Raw genomic sequence first — 12,982 nt, 5'->3', positions numbered from 1 at the left:
GACAAGGAGTTTACATGAAACCTACTTTCTTATCTTCCCCTAACAAATTCTCTCACTGGAAGGGAAAAAAAAAAAAAACAAAAGGAACATTTTATCTTAACAGCTTCCATTTTCAAATAAGTTAAAAACTCTTAAAGAATTCTCTAATGCATGGTAAGCAACAGAGGCGATCAGCAAGCAGCTGCTTATAACAAGGAACTGCAATGTGTCGCCTGCTACAGAGAAAAGTCCAAATCACGGAATTTTCAGTTTAGTCCCTCTCTTAGCCTGTATTCACGTATTACAGAAGTTGCTGACAATTTACATACTGAAGAAATAAGGGACTTCAAACTACAACTCTGTTTAATACCATAATATTAACTAAGATTTTAATTGCATGGTTAAAAATTTAAAACCACAATTCCCCTAGAAAGTATAACTGCCACCATTTAGAGAAAATAATAGGGCTAATCACATTCATCAAATGATTTTATTAAACCTGATGCTATGCTAGTCACTGTAATGACCAGCTATTGTACTTTAGTTCATTAAAGAATTCTTACGCCACTCACTACTGAATTACTGTTTAGCTGGTAAACTGAGGAAAAACCCCGAATAACCTGAAAAGACACAAGTACAGAGTCCATGGTACAAAATTACTGAACCATGCTCCCTCTTTACATAATAATATATAAACTGCTAAGTTTCAGTGTCAGCCACCGGGGGGCTTAGTCTTCTCCAGATACAATCCAACCTGTGTGAGTGAAAACTGAACTCCAGATTCCACATCAGTGACGTCTACGGTGCCCTTCTTTCTGCTTCCAAACCCTTTTCAAACACTGCCACAGATTCCATTTCACCTGGTGGTAGGCAACACTGAACTCATTGTGGGGAAACCCAGAGCAGTTATCAGATACAGCAGGGGGCGAGCCGGCCGCACAGCCCTTCAGCCACAGCGCTCCTGCATCCTTGGGCAAGCGTTCCGATTTTTGCTATCTTAGTTACCATCTCTCTCGGAAACTCCGAGGCTCCCCAAGGCGCCCCGAGTACTCACCTCGCTCATCAGAATCCTGACCCCGGGTTTTCACTTCGGTTCCGCTGGGCTCCTGGGAGCCCGAGGCCGCCGCCCCCTCCCCGGGGTCGTCCACCTTAGTCACGGTGAAGTGCGGCATCGCGGCGGCGGGAAGCGCTGCGCTCCGGAACCCCCTGCCCGCCTCGGGCTGCCTGCGCTCCGCAGACAGCGGCTGGGAATCGGGAAGTGCTCGTGGCTCACGTGACCCACAGCGCCTAGGGAGTGGGGCGCTGGGAGACACGCCTTCCACGGTGTTTATCCTTCACTTAAAAGGACTCGCACTCCACCCCTGTTGTTACTGACCTGCAGAACCCCAGAACCGTTCAGGCGGCCGTGCGGACCGGGCAGTTCAGGAACTCCCTGCGTGCGCCCCTGTCCGCTGCCGTCACTGAAACTGCGGCCACCCTATGTCTGCACTGTGACTTCAACCCCTGCCCTCCTATTTCACATGGCAAAGATTAGGGAAGAGTTCATTTTACAGACTCCTCTGAAGAAAGACTGGCCTAACGTCAACTAGAAAATGAAATGTGTATTGTTTGTAAGCCTCTGTTCTTTATTTCAAACCATATGCGGAAGAAAGTCATACAAACTCAGACTTTTTCTAACTCTCTGCGTAGAAACAATCAGCAAATATTGAATGAATTCTCATATTTTACACAAGGCAGAGTTCTAGACACTACATAAGGACAAAAAGAGATTAACTTCCCCCAAAATAGAACTTTGTTGAAAACAGAAAACTAGGTTTAAGTAGAAGATTGCAGAATTTGTTAGTATTGTAAAGAGAGCTTAAACATCGTACTTTAAAGAAAAAAAAAAAAAAACAAAGGAATCTCTGATTAAGAGGAATATAGTTCTTTTAGCACACACTTACAATAGCATACTCTTGGTGTATTTTGTCAGCAGTATCAGATTCTCGGTTGATGACTCCTAACTACACAGTAAGAAGTACTAACTCTGTGCTCAAGAGTCAGTAAATTGAGCCCTGTGTTAATTTCTATCCTGATGATGTAATCTAAGGGCTTTGTTAGGAATGCTTTCCACCTGACAAGTAAGGCTGGGCTAATTTTATTTACCAGAAAGGAATGATGGTTTGTAATCCCCATTCAAAGACTTGAATGTGAACAGAGAAGGAAACCAAAAGTTTGTGCTCTGCATTGCACTGGAAATTTTACATCGTGATTTAATCATCACAGAAACAGAAATATTCAGCTAAGAGCCTTGGCCAAAGTCACAAAGATTGTAAACGGTGAAGCCTACCTTAAGACCTCCAATGCCTTTGTGACAGGCAACACAGACAAGTTTTAAAGAGAGAAAACCCGGGCCGGTGCCAGTGCCATGGCTCAATAGGCTAATCCTCCACCTTGTAGCGCTGGCACACCGGGTTCTAGTCCCGCTCAGGGCGCTGGATTCTGTCCCAGTTGGAAGGCGAACCAATGGCAAAGGAAGACCTTTCTCTCTGTCTTTGTCTCTCACTATCCACTCTGCCTGTCAAAAAAAAAAAAAAAAAAAAAAAAAAGAGAGAGAGAGAAAACCTATACACACTTACCTAAACTTTATTTCATGGATTCTTAATAGCATTGTTCTATAACCTTGGCTGCACACTGGAACCACCTGGTGAGCTTTTAAAACTAATGATGCCTAGGTTCTATCCCAGATAGTCTCATTTTATTACTTTGGAATGCAGCCTGGGCAAACACTTTAAAGTTTCTTCAGGTGGTTCTAACTGCAACCAAGCTTGAGAATTACTGCTGTAGGGGAGGCAGAAAAGTGTTATCACCTGAGATGATTGGTAACTATTTTTTAATCTTTGAAAGAAATTAAGAGCTGGTAGTACTTTGGTGATTTTCCCATATTGCAAGTTAGATAGCTACACAAATAATGTATTTGTAGCAACTTAAAAGAATTACCAAGCTGTCAAAAATTTCAATATTAGAATATTCTGAGGTCCAAGTATGTTAATATTTCAGTGCCATGAGATATTTCCACTTGGATATTGCCTTTCGTATTTATTTTAGAGAGTCTGAACTGTGGCTAATCTTCTGTAGTTGATAGATGGAAACAATGACTCACATTTATAAATCTGTGTACAGCTTGTGTATATAAGCCTTTGTACAAATGTTACCCTACCAGCCCTCCTCTCTCAGAAAATTCCCAAACCAAATAACTAGAAAGGTGACCCATTCTGGTTAACTACAGTAGCAGTAACTTACTTGCCAACTTAATGTGTTGGGACCACAGTGATCAGCAGTTTAAAAATAGGTATCTCCTAGAGTTAACTGTAGGTAAAACTGAAGATAAAGGCAGCACAGAAAAAGCTCAGGTGTATGAGTGATATGCATAGGAAGTTTTAAAAAATTAAAAAGCTCGGTGTAAGAAATAACTATTTGAGGGGCCAGCGCCGTGGCGCAGTGGCTTAATGCCCTGGCCTGAGACATCGGCATCCCATATGGGTGCTGGTGTGAGACCTGGCTGCTCCGCTTCCAATCCAGCTCTCTGCTGTGGCCTGCAAAAGCAGTGGAAGATGGCCCAAGTCTTTGGCCCTCTGCACCCGCGTGGGAGACACAGAGGAAGCTCTTGGCTCCTGGCTTCAGATCCGTGCAGCTCCGTCCATTGCGGCCAATTGGAGAGTGAACCATCGGATGGAGGACCTCTCTGCTTCTCCTCTCTTTATGTAACTCTGACTTTCAAATAAATAAATAAATCTTTTTTTAAAAAAAAATAACTATTTCAAGCATCACAATTAGGTAACATTACACATACCAAGACAACTAACAATTAATAAGACGGCTAACATCAAACCTGGCGAGAATGTGGGACAGAAAGAACTTTCATACATTTTTGTGGGGGGTGTAAATTAATATATCTATTATGGAAAAGGGTCTGACACTTACCCTATAATCCAGCAACTCCACGCCTAGGTACTTACTTACTCCTAGAAGTGAAAATATATCCCCACAAATGCACTTGAACAAAAATGTTTATAGCATATTATTCATATCATCCCCAAACTAGAAACATCCCTCTTCCATCCTTAAAATAATGGATTAACAAAGCGTGATAGTCGAACAAAGGATTATTATTGAGCAATTAAAAAATGAACTATTGGTACATGCAACGTGGATTGATCTAAAAAATGTGCTAAGTCAAAGAACTTTACACAAAGTAGTAAATAACATGAATTCACAGTTACAAAGTTTTATAACAGGCAAAACTAATCTATGGTGCAAAAAAATAATCAGGAACATGGTTGCCTCTGGGGGAATGGAGGTAAAGATTAAGTGGCACCAGATAGGAGAGGACTTCCTGGAGCCCTGGAAATATTCTATATCCTTATAGGGTTTAAGGTTCTAACAGGTACAGGCATTTGTCAAAACTCAGCCAAGAGTCACTCAAAAAGTTTGCCTCAAAAGAAAAAAGAAAGTGGCAAACAAATACTGAATTTTAATTAATAATATGCTTCTTGAGGTATTTGGAGGAAGTGAACTGATGTCTACAATTTACTTGATGCTACAACAGTACAGACAGGTAAAAGGACAAGTACAATAAAATGTTAATAACAGAATATGGGTGAGGGGTGTACAGTTGTTCACTGTAAAACTTCTGCATGCTTGAAAAAATTACATAATAAACTGTTGAAAAAACACAATGAATTGACACTATTATGAAAATAAACTAGCAAATCACAGGGAGAAAATATTCAGCAGACATATATTTGACAAAGTACTCTTATCTATAACATCCTAAAAAACCCCACAACTCAAAAATAAAAAGATAACTCAAGGCCATCATTTTGACACAGCAGGTTAAGCTGCTGCCTACAATGCCAGCATCCCATATATCCCATATTGGAGCACCAGTTTTGAGTCCTGAGTCTTGGCTGCTCCACTTCCAAACCAACTCCCTGCTACTGCACCTGGGAAGGCAGCAAAAAATGGCCCAAGTACCTGAACCCCTTTCACCTACATGGGAGACCTGAAAGGAGTTCTGGGCTTGTGGCTTTGGCCTGGCCCAGCCCTGACCATTATGGCCATTTTAGGGTGTGAACTAGTTGGTGGAAGATCTCTTCTGCTGCTGCCTAAATGGGAAAACTGGATTGAGCTCTTGGCTCTGGCGGATGGAAGCTCTTTGCCTCTCTCTCACATAAATTAATTTAAAATTTTCTAAATATTTGGTTATTTATTTGAAAGGCAGAGTTACAGAGAGAAAGAGAGAGAGAGAGAGAAAGACAGAGAGCTCTTGTATCTGCTGGTTCACTCCCCAAATGGCCCCAACGGCTGGGGCTGTGCCAAATGGAAGCCAGGAGCTTCTTCCAGGTCTCCCATGTGGGTACTGGGGCCCAAGCACTTGGGCCATCTTCTACTGCTTTTTCAGGCACATTAGCAGGGAGGTGGACTGGAAATGGAACAGCTGGGACTCAAACCAGCATTCATAGGAGATGTGAGCACTACAAGCTGTGGCTTAAGCTGCTGCACCACAGCACTGGCCCCAACAAAAAATTTTTAAAGATCATTGGCATGGGGCCAGCGCCATGGCTCAGTTAGTTAATCCTCTGCCTGTGGCACCGGCATCCCATATGGGTGCCAGTTCTAGTCCCAGTTGTTCCTCTTCCAGTCCAGCTCTCTGCTGTGACCCAGGAAGGCAGTGGAGGATGGCCCAAGTGCTTGGGCGCCTGCACCTGAATGGGAGATCAGGAGGAAGCACCTGGCTCCTGGCTTCAGATTGGTGCAACTCCAGCCATTGCAGTCAATTGGGGAGTGAACCAGCAGATCGAAGAATCTCTCTCTCTCTCTCACTTTCTCTCTCTCTGCCTCTCTTTCTCTCTCTTTCAAATAAATAATAACTCTTTAAAAAAATTTACACTGAAAAATTACAGTAGGGTCAACATGTGGCCTAATGGGTTAAGCCACTGTTAGCAACGTTATCATCCCATATTGGAGTGCCAGTGCGTCCTGGTTGCTCTGCTGCAGATCCAGTTCCCTATTTATGTGCCTGGGAAAGCAACAAAAGATGGTCCAAGTATTTGGGCAGGTGCCACCCACGTGGGAGACCTGGAGTTCCTGACTCCTGGCTTCTGCCTCGCTCAGCCCCAACTGATGTGGCCATTTGGGGAGTGAACCAGTAGATGGAAGATCACTTTTACTCGGTCTCCCTGTCGCTCCCCCTCTTCGTGGAGGAACGACACAGGACCCTGCGCTGTTCTTTTGTCTGCTCGGCCCTCCCCGGGTTTGCTGCTGGTTCTTCCCGGGTTGGCTACTATCCCTTCCACCTCCGTGGAAGGGCGGTTCCCCCTGGCCACATTCCCCACTTCCGCAGGGGAGCGGCACACCGCCGGCCGGCTCTCTCGGGGGCTGCACAGGTGTTCCTTCAGATGTTCCCCTTAGATGTTCCTGGTGCATGCCGTCTCTCTCCTCCTTTATAGTCCTCCTCCGCCAATCCCAACTCGGCTGCCCACACGCCGAGTACGCTGCTCTCCTCCAATCAGGAGCAAGTCCTACAGTTTATTGGTTGAACTGGAGGCAGCTGTGTGGAAGCTGTTTACTTCTCTCCCAGCGCCATATTGTGGGAGAGCAGATGCATAGAATAAGTCTTAATTCCAGTAACTCAGTCTAGTCCGGTTTGCTCCCCACACTCCCCCTTTCTCTTTCACTCTGCCTTTCAAATAAATAAAACAAATTGGGGAAAAAAAAAGTTAACATTCCCCATTCTTCAGAACAGGTCTATCTTAGGAAGTATTTAGAAATTATAATTTACCATGCCACACTATCCAATTTTTATTATTTAAAAAATTTATTTGACATGGGGCTGGTGTTGAGGCATAGTAAGCTAAGAAGCTGCCTGTCATGCCAGCATCCTGTATGAGTGTTGGTTTAAGTCCCTGCTGCTCCACTTCCCATCCAGCTCCCTGCTAATGTGCCTGGGAAAGCACCAGTAGATGGCCCAAGTGTTTGGCTACATAGGAGACCAGGATGGAGTTCCAGGCTACTGGCTTCAGCCTGGCCCAGCCCGGGAGTTATGGCCACTGGGGGACTGAATCAGTGGATGGAAGATTCTCTCGCTCTCTCCATCTTTCTGAAACTCTTTCAAACAAATACATAAATAATCTTTTTTAAAATTTTGCAAGCAGAGATTCACAAGCAGAGAGAGTGAGCTGGTCCATTTCTCAAATGAGAGAGAAAGCAAGAGAGTGTGTGCTTCCATTAGCTTGTTCATTTCTCAAAAGTCAGAGCTGGGCAGGGCCAAAACTAGGAGCTGGAACTCCATCCAGGTCTCCCTCTGAGAGTGGCAGAATCCCTATCACTTAAGCCATCACTATTGCCTCCCAGAGTCTGCACAAGCAGGAAGCTGGAGGGAGAAGTTAGAGCCAGGAATCAAACTCAGGCACTCTGATGTGGGATGCTGGCATCTTAACCATTGAACACTTATTTTTAATTACTTATTTTTAATCATAGCTCACCTTATTTTGTTTTTTAAAGATTTGTTTATCTATTTGAAAGTCAGAGTTACATAGAGAAGGAGAAGCAGAGAGAGAGAGAGAGAGAGAGAGAGAGAGATAGGTCTTCCATCTGCTAGTTCACTCCCCAATTGGCTGCAATGGCCAGAGCTGCGCCAATCCAAAGCCAGGAGCCAGGAGTTTCTTCTGTGTTTCCCACGTGGGTTCAGGGGCCAAAGGACCTGGGCCATCTTCTGTTGCTTTCCCAGTCCATAGCAGAGAGCTGGATTGGAAGAGGAGAAGCTGGAATTTGAACCAGTGCCCATGTGGGATTCTGGCACTGCAGGCGGTGGCTTAACCTTCTACGCCACAGTGCTGGCCCCACTCACCTTATTTTTAATGGGTTGTTTTATTCAACTCATTTATTTAAAACAAATGAAGACTTATTAGATTTAGTGAGAAAACTGAAACAACTAAGAGTCAGTGGAAATTATTTCAACACAGTCATTATCAGATTGTCACACATTGATATATCATGAAAAATCACTCAATTTTAGAGAAAATCATATGTATTTTCTCTTAGTTCTCAAAAACTGAGAACTGTATCAATTGAAAGCTATACAAATAACGTAGAACCACTGATCTCATTGCTGAAAATTATCAAGTAACCATTCATGCTAAAAATGCATCCATAATGCAAGGAAACTTTTTTTAAGAAAACTTCTAGCTGGCGCTGACACACCGGGTTCTTGTCCTGGTCGGGGCGCCGGATTCTGTCCCGGTTGCCCCTCTTCCAGGCCAGCTCTCTGCTGTGGCCAGGGAGTGCAGTGGAGGATGCCCAAGTCCTTGGGTCCTGCACCCGCATGGGAGACCAGGAGAAGCACCTGGCTCCTGGTTTCAGATCAGCAGTGTGCCAGCCGCAGTGCGCCAGCCGCAGTGGCCAATGGAGGGTGAACCAAGGGCAAAAAGGAAGACCTTTCTCCCTGTCTCTCTCTCTCACTGTCTACTCTGCCTGTCAAAAACAAAACAAAACAAAACAAAACAAACCAAAAACCAACTCCTAGGGGCCGGTGCTGTGGCGCAGGGGGTTAAAGCCCTGGCCTGAAGCACCGGCATCCCATATGGGTGCCAGTTCGAGTCCCGGTTGCTCTTCTTCCGATCCAGCTCTCTGCTGTGGCCTGGGATAGCAGAATGACCCAACTCCTTGGGCCCCTGCACCCGTGTGGGAGACCTGGAGGAGGATCCTGCCTCCTGGCTATGGATCGGCCCAGCTCCGGCCGTTGCAGCCATTTGGGGAGTAAACCAGCAGATAGAAGATCTCTCTCTCCTCTCTGTCTCTACCTCTCTATGTAACTCTTTAAAATAAATAAAATAAAGCTTTAAAAAAATAAAAAAGAAAACTTCTATAATAAGTGAGTACTAAAAATCCTTGGAATTAAAAAGACACATATATTCTAAATACAGCAGTTGTACTAAATGTCATTCTGAAGAGCATTATGCAGATTTTTGAAAGTTCTGGTAATTTCTGGAAGTTTAAATACATTGGTAATGTATTTAATAGCATTCATTTTTAAATAAAACATGAGATTAAACATGATCAAAGTACTATTGGAAATGCTGTAAAATAAATACAAACTGCTCTAAAATTTAAAAGTGTAAAAACACTGTGGCACAGTGGGTTAAGCCTCTGCTTGCGATGCCCACATCTCATATTTGAGCTTTTAGTCAACTTTGAGTCAACTTTGAGTCTCAGCTGCTTTGCTCCTGATCCAGCTTCCTGCTAATGTACCTGGGAAGGCAGTTTATGACGGCCCAAGTACTTAGGCCTCTGCTATCCATGTCGGAGATCCAGAGGGAGCTTCTGGATCCTGGCTTTGGACTGACCCAGCCTCAGCTGTGGCAGCCATTTGGGAAGTGAGCCAGCAGACGGAAGAGTATGCACTCTTCTGTGTTTTTCCTTCTAACTCTCTGTTACTCTTTCAAATGCATACATACATAAATTTTTTAAAATGTAATAAAAAGAGTAAAACTGACTAGATTCTAGGAGAATAGCTACAGTAGCCTTAATTTATCTTTATTGGTCTACACCTTCTCATAGCATTCTCTCACTCAAATACATTAGCCAAGGCTTTGCAAAAGCATGTGCAAACACAAACAAAGATTTAGTGGGAATGCTGAGCAAAGAAAAATTCTGACTTCAAAATATTAAAATCGAATGGTCTTTCATATCCCTGTGGTTTTAAGGCACCATTCAGAGTGCTTGCTCCACTACTGAAATCTAGCTACACCTAAGGAAACTTTAAAATTGTAACCAACAAGAGTATCACATCTACAGTATTTAGTTTATTATAAATAGTGTTTTCAAAGAAATTACAACGTGGAATCTACTTCTAAGCCACTACTTCCAATGTAGTAATAAATATTTCAAAATATTTAATGCAGCCACCCTTTACTAAATCTCTGTAAGCATTGGCCAGCAATTAGATACAAATAAAAATTAGCTATATTATATCTTAATTTTCTTGATCAAGAACAATTTTTAAAAAATATTTACTTATTTATTAGAAAGGCAGATTTACTGAAGAAAGAGAGAGAGAGAGATTGAGAGAGAGAGAGATTTGCCATCTGCTGGTTCTTTCCCCAGATGGCCAAAGGCAGGAGCTGGGAAGTCCACGGGGGCTCCTATGCAGGTGCAGGGATCCAAGTACTCGGGTCATCTCTTGCTGCTTTGCCAGGCTCACTGCAGGGAGTTGGATCAGAGGTTAAGTAGCCAGGACTCAAACTGGCACTCATGTGGTATGCCCACAACACAGGCAGTAGCTTAACTCACTAAGCTACAATGCTGTCCACATTAAGGCAAATTTATAAGGAACTTTCAGCTACAAAGATTGATTTATGTTTTATACTCAACCACATATTTTATAAAGTTTTTATAACAAATATAAATAATTCATCCTATTAGAAGAGATGTTGTCTGAGAAAAAAAGTATGAATTATTTCTTTAATATACATGAATTAGGGACCAGCGCTATGACATAATAGGCTAAGCCCCTGCCTGCGGCACTGGCATCCCATATGGGCACCAGTTCTAGCCCTGGCTGCTCCTCTTCTGATCCAGCTCTCTGCTATGGCCTGGGAAAGCAGCAGCAGATGGCCCAAGTCCTTGGGCCCCTGCACCCACGTGGGAGACCTGGAAGAAGCTCCTGGCTCCTGGCTTCAGCCTAGCTAGCCCTGGCCATTGCAGCCATTTGGGGAGTGAATCAGTGGATGGAAGACCTCTTTCTCTCCACCTCACCCTCTGTGTAACTCTTTCAAATGAATGAGTAAATATTAAAAAAAAAAACTTCCAAAAGATTTTAATATGTCCACTGGTAGAGAAACACTCCTCCAAACCTCCTGTAGTGTGGCATCATTTATAAGGCTAGGCACAAAAACAAAAGGCTATGAACCACTGTTTTAGAGTGGTGCTTTGAAAATTATCTCTGGTAAAGATTTTTTTCTTTGAACTTCCAATATATCATAATTTATTTTTATGTTTTATTTTTTGACAGGCAGAGTGGACAGTGAGAGAGAGAGAGAGAAAGGTCTTCCTTTTTGCCATTGGTTCACCCTCCAATGGCTGCCACGGCCGGCGCGCTGCGGCCGGCGCACCGCGCTGATCCGATGGCAGGAGCCAGGTACTTATCCTGGTCTCCCATGGGGTGCAGGGCCCAAGCACTTGGGCCATCCTCCACCGTACTCCCGAGCCACAGCAGAGAGCTAGCCTGGAAGAGGGGCAACCGGGACAGAATCCGGCGCCCCGACCGGGACTAGAACCCGGTGTGCCGGCGCCACAAGGCGGAGGATTAGCCTAGTGAGCCACGGCGCCGGCCACATAAGATAATATTTTAAAAAAATAAAATGAATTATTAGGAAGATAAAATAAGTATATACCAAACAAGTTTAGATTCAATAGACATGAAATTGCTTATCAAACTATACGAGTTTCTTTAAAAAATTGTAAACTTATCTCCTCACAGACAGGTCCTCATACTATATGCTGAATATTTCTGTGTTAAAGAAGTCTATTAACAGGTTATGAGAAGAGATGGGCAGTTCTCTATTTAAATTTGGAGTTACTGCTACAGAGGGAGCGTGAAAAGTGTACTCCATTCATAAGGAGAAGATACGTATGTATGTATACACACACACATATACTTTTTTATCATATTCATCAAACCCTGAAAATATTAAAATATCAAAATTAATATTCTTGTTGAACTATGGTCTTTTTACTTGTTGAACTCTTTATTTAGCGGAGCATTAAGCCTTTGTCTATAATGCAAACCAGAGGCCCTCATTGCAGCACAGTGTGTTAAGCCTCCTCCTGCAATGCTGGTATCCCACATGGGCACTGGTTCTAGTCCTGGCTGCTTCACTTTTAATCCAGCTCTCCAGTTCTGGCTGCTCCACTTCCTAATGTGCCTGGGAAAAAGCAATGGAAGACGGTCCAAGTGTTTGGGCCCCTTCATTTACGTGGGAGACTTGGAAGAAGCTGTGCTGCTAGCTTCGGCTTGGCCCAGCCCCAGTTATTGTGGCTATTTGGGGAGTGAACCATCAGATAGAAGCACTCTCTCTCTCTCTGAACCATCCGGTAGAAGCACGCTCTCTCTTTTTCTCTCTCCCTATCTCTCTCTCTCCTATCATCCTTTCAAATAAATAAAAAATAAATCTGGTTTATTTCCACTTTCCATCTGCTGGTTCACTCCCCAAATGGCTGCAATAGCCAGGGCTGGGTATAGCCAGGAGCTTCACCCAGGTCTCCCACGTGGGTGAGTGGGGCCCAACCACTTGGGCTGTCTTTTGCTGCTTTTCTAGGTGCATTAGCAGGAAACTGAATCGAAGTGAAGCATGTGAGTCAGGAGCTGGTGCCTGTACAGGATGTCAGCGTCAAAGGCAGTGGCTTAACTCACGATGTCACAATGCAGGCCCCAAAATTATCACAAATTCTAAATTTTGTCTTATTATGTAGATAATTACAGAAAGAATTAAAATAAATCAATTACTCTGGTGAAGACCAACTAATAAGTAGGAAGGACTTAGTATCTAAAACTCCTGCATCTAAATATTATATGAAATTATATATGAAAATGGATTTTTATGAAATGATAACACTGATTATTATATAATGCATTTCAGGGCTAAGCACTGAAAGACGATAAAAATCTAAGAGAGTCATAATATGGTAGAGTAAGGAAGCCATAGTTCTCAAAACATCAGGAAAATTTCATGCTTTACTGAGGCTGAAGGAATTGTGCGTATATTCAATATTATCTGAGTGCCCAGTATGTGCCAGGAAGTAGCAATGAAGTGAAGAGTAAAGACTGTTCCTACCCTTAAGCTCACAGCCTTGTGCAGTTAGCTATGGAATAAAAGGTGACATAAAACTGTAAGTACAATATGCCACCAGGGGTGGAGAAACCTGTTCCCTGCCAAGGGCCATTTGGATATTTATAACATCA

At 43.3% G+C, this 12,982-nt stretch overlaps 1 protein-coding gene across 5 annotated transcripts in view; it reads right to left on the bottom strand.

The window, feature by feature from the left end:
• The window catches only part of SLC12A6 (solute carrier family 12 member 6), a 121,744-nt gene that overhangs the window by 92,310 nt on the left and 16,452 nt on the right, over nucleotides 1-12,982 (bottom strand). The window contains exon 1 of one of the 5 annotated variants that reach the window (XM_051822109.3): nucleotides 1,034-1,483. The exons of 3 other annotated variants lie outside the window; for them this stretch is intronic. In XM_051822109.3, coding sequence (XP_051678069.1) covers nucleotides 1,034-1,151 — 118 coding nt within the window. In that variant the 5' untranslated portion in view covers nucleotides 1,152-1,483. Of the gene's footprint in view, nucleotides 1-1,033; nucleotides 1,484-12,982 lie in introns of those variants that run through there. One more of the 5 variants, XM_089310018.1, reaches the window with a different exon arrangement.

This window comes from Oryctolagus cuniculus, chromosome 12 (assembly GCF_051225735.1).
Source record: "Oryctolagus cuniculus isolate XC-2025 breed Fujian yellow rabbit chromosome 12, ASM5122573v1, whole genome shotgun sequence".
Classification (NCBI taxonomy): domain Eukaryota; kingdom Metazoa; phylum Chordata; class Mammalia; order Lagomorpha; family Leporidae; genus Oryctolagus; species Oryctolagus cuniculus.
This window is presented reverse-complemented; position numbering and strand designations above follow the sequence as displayed.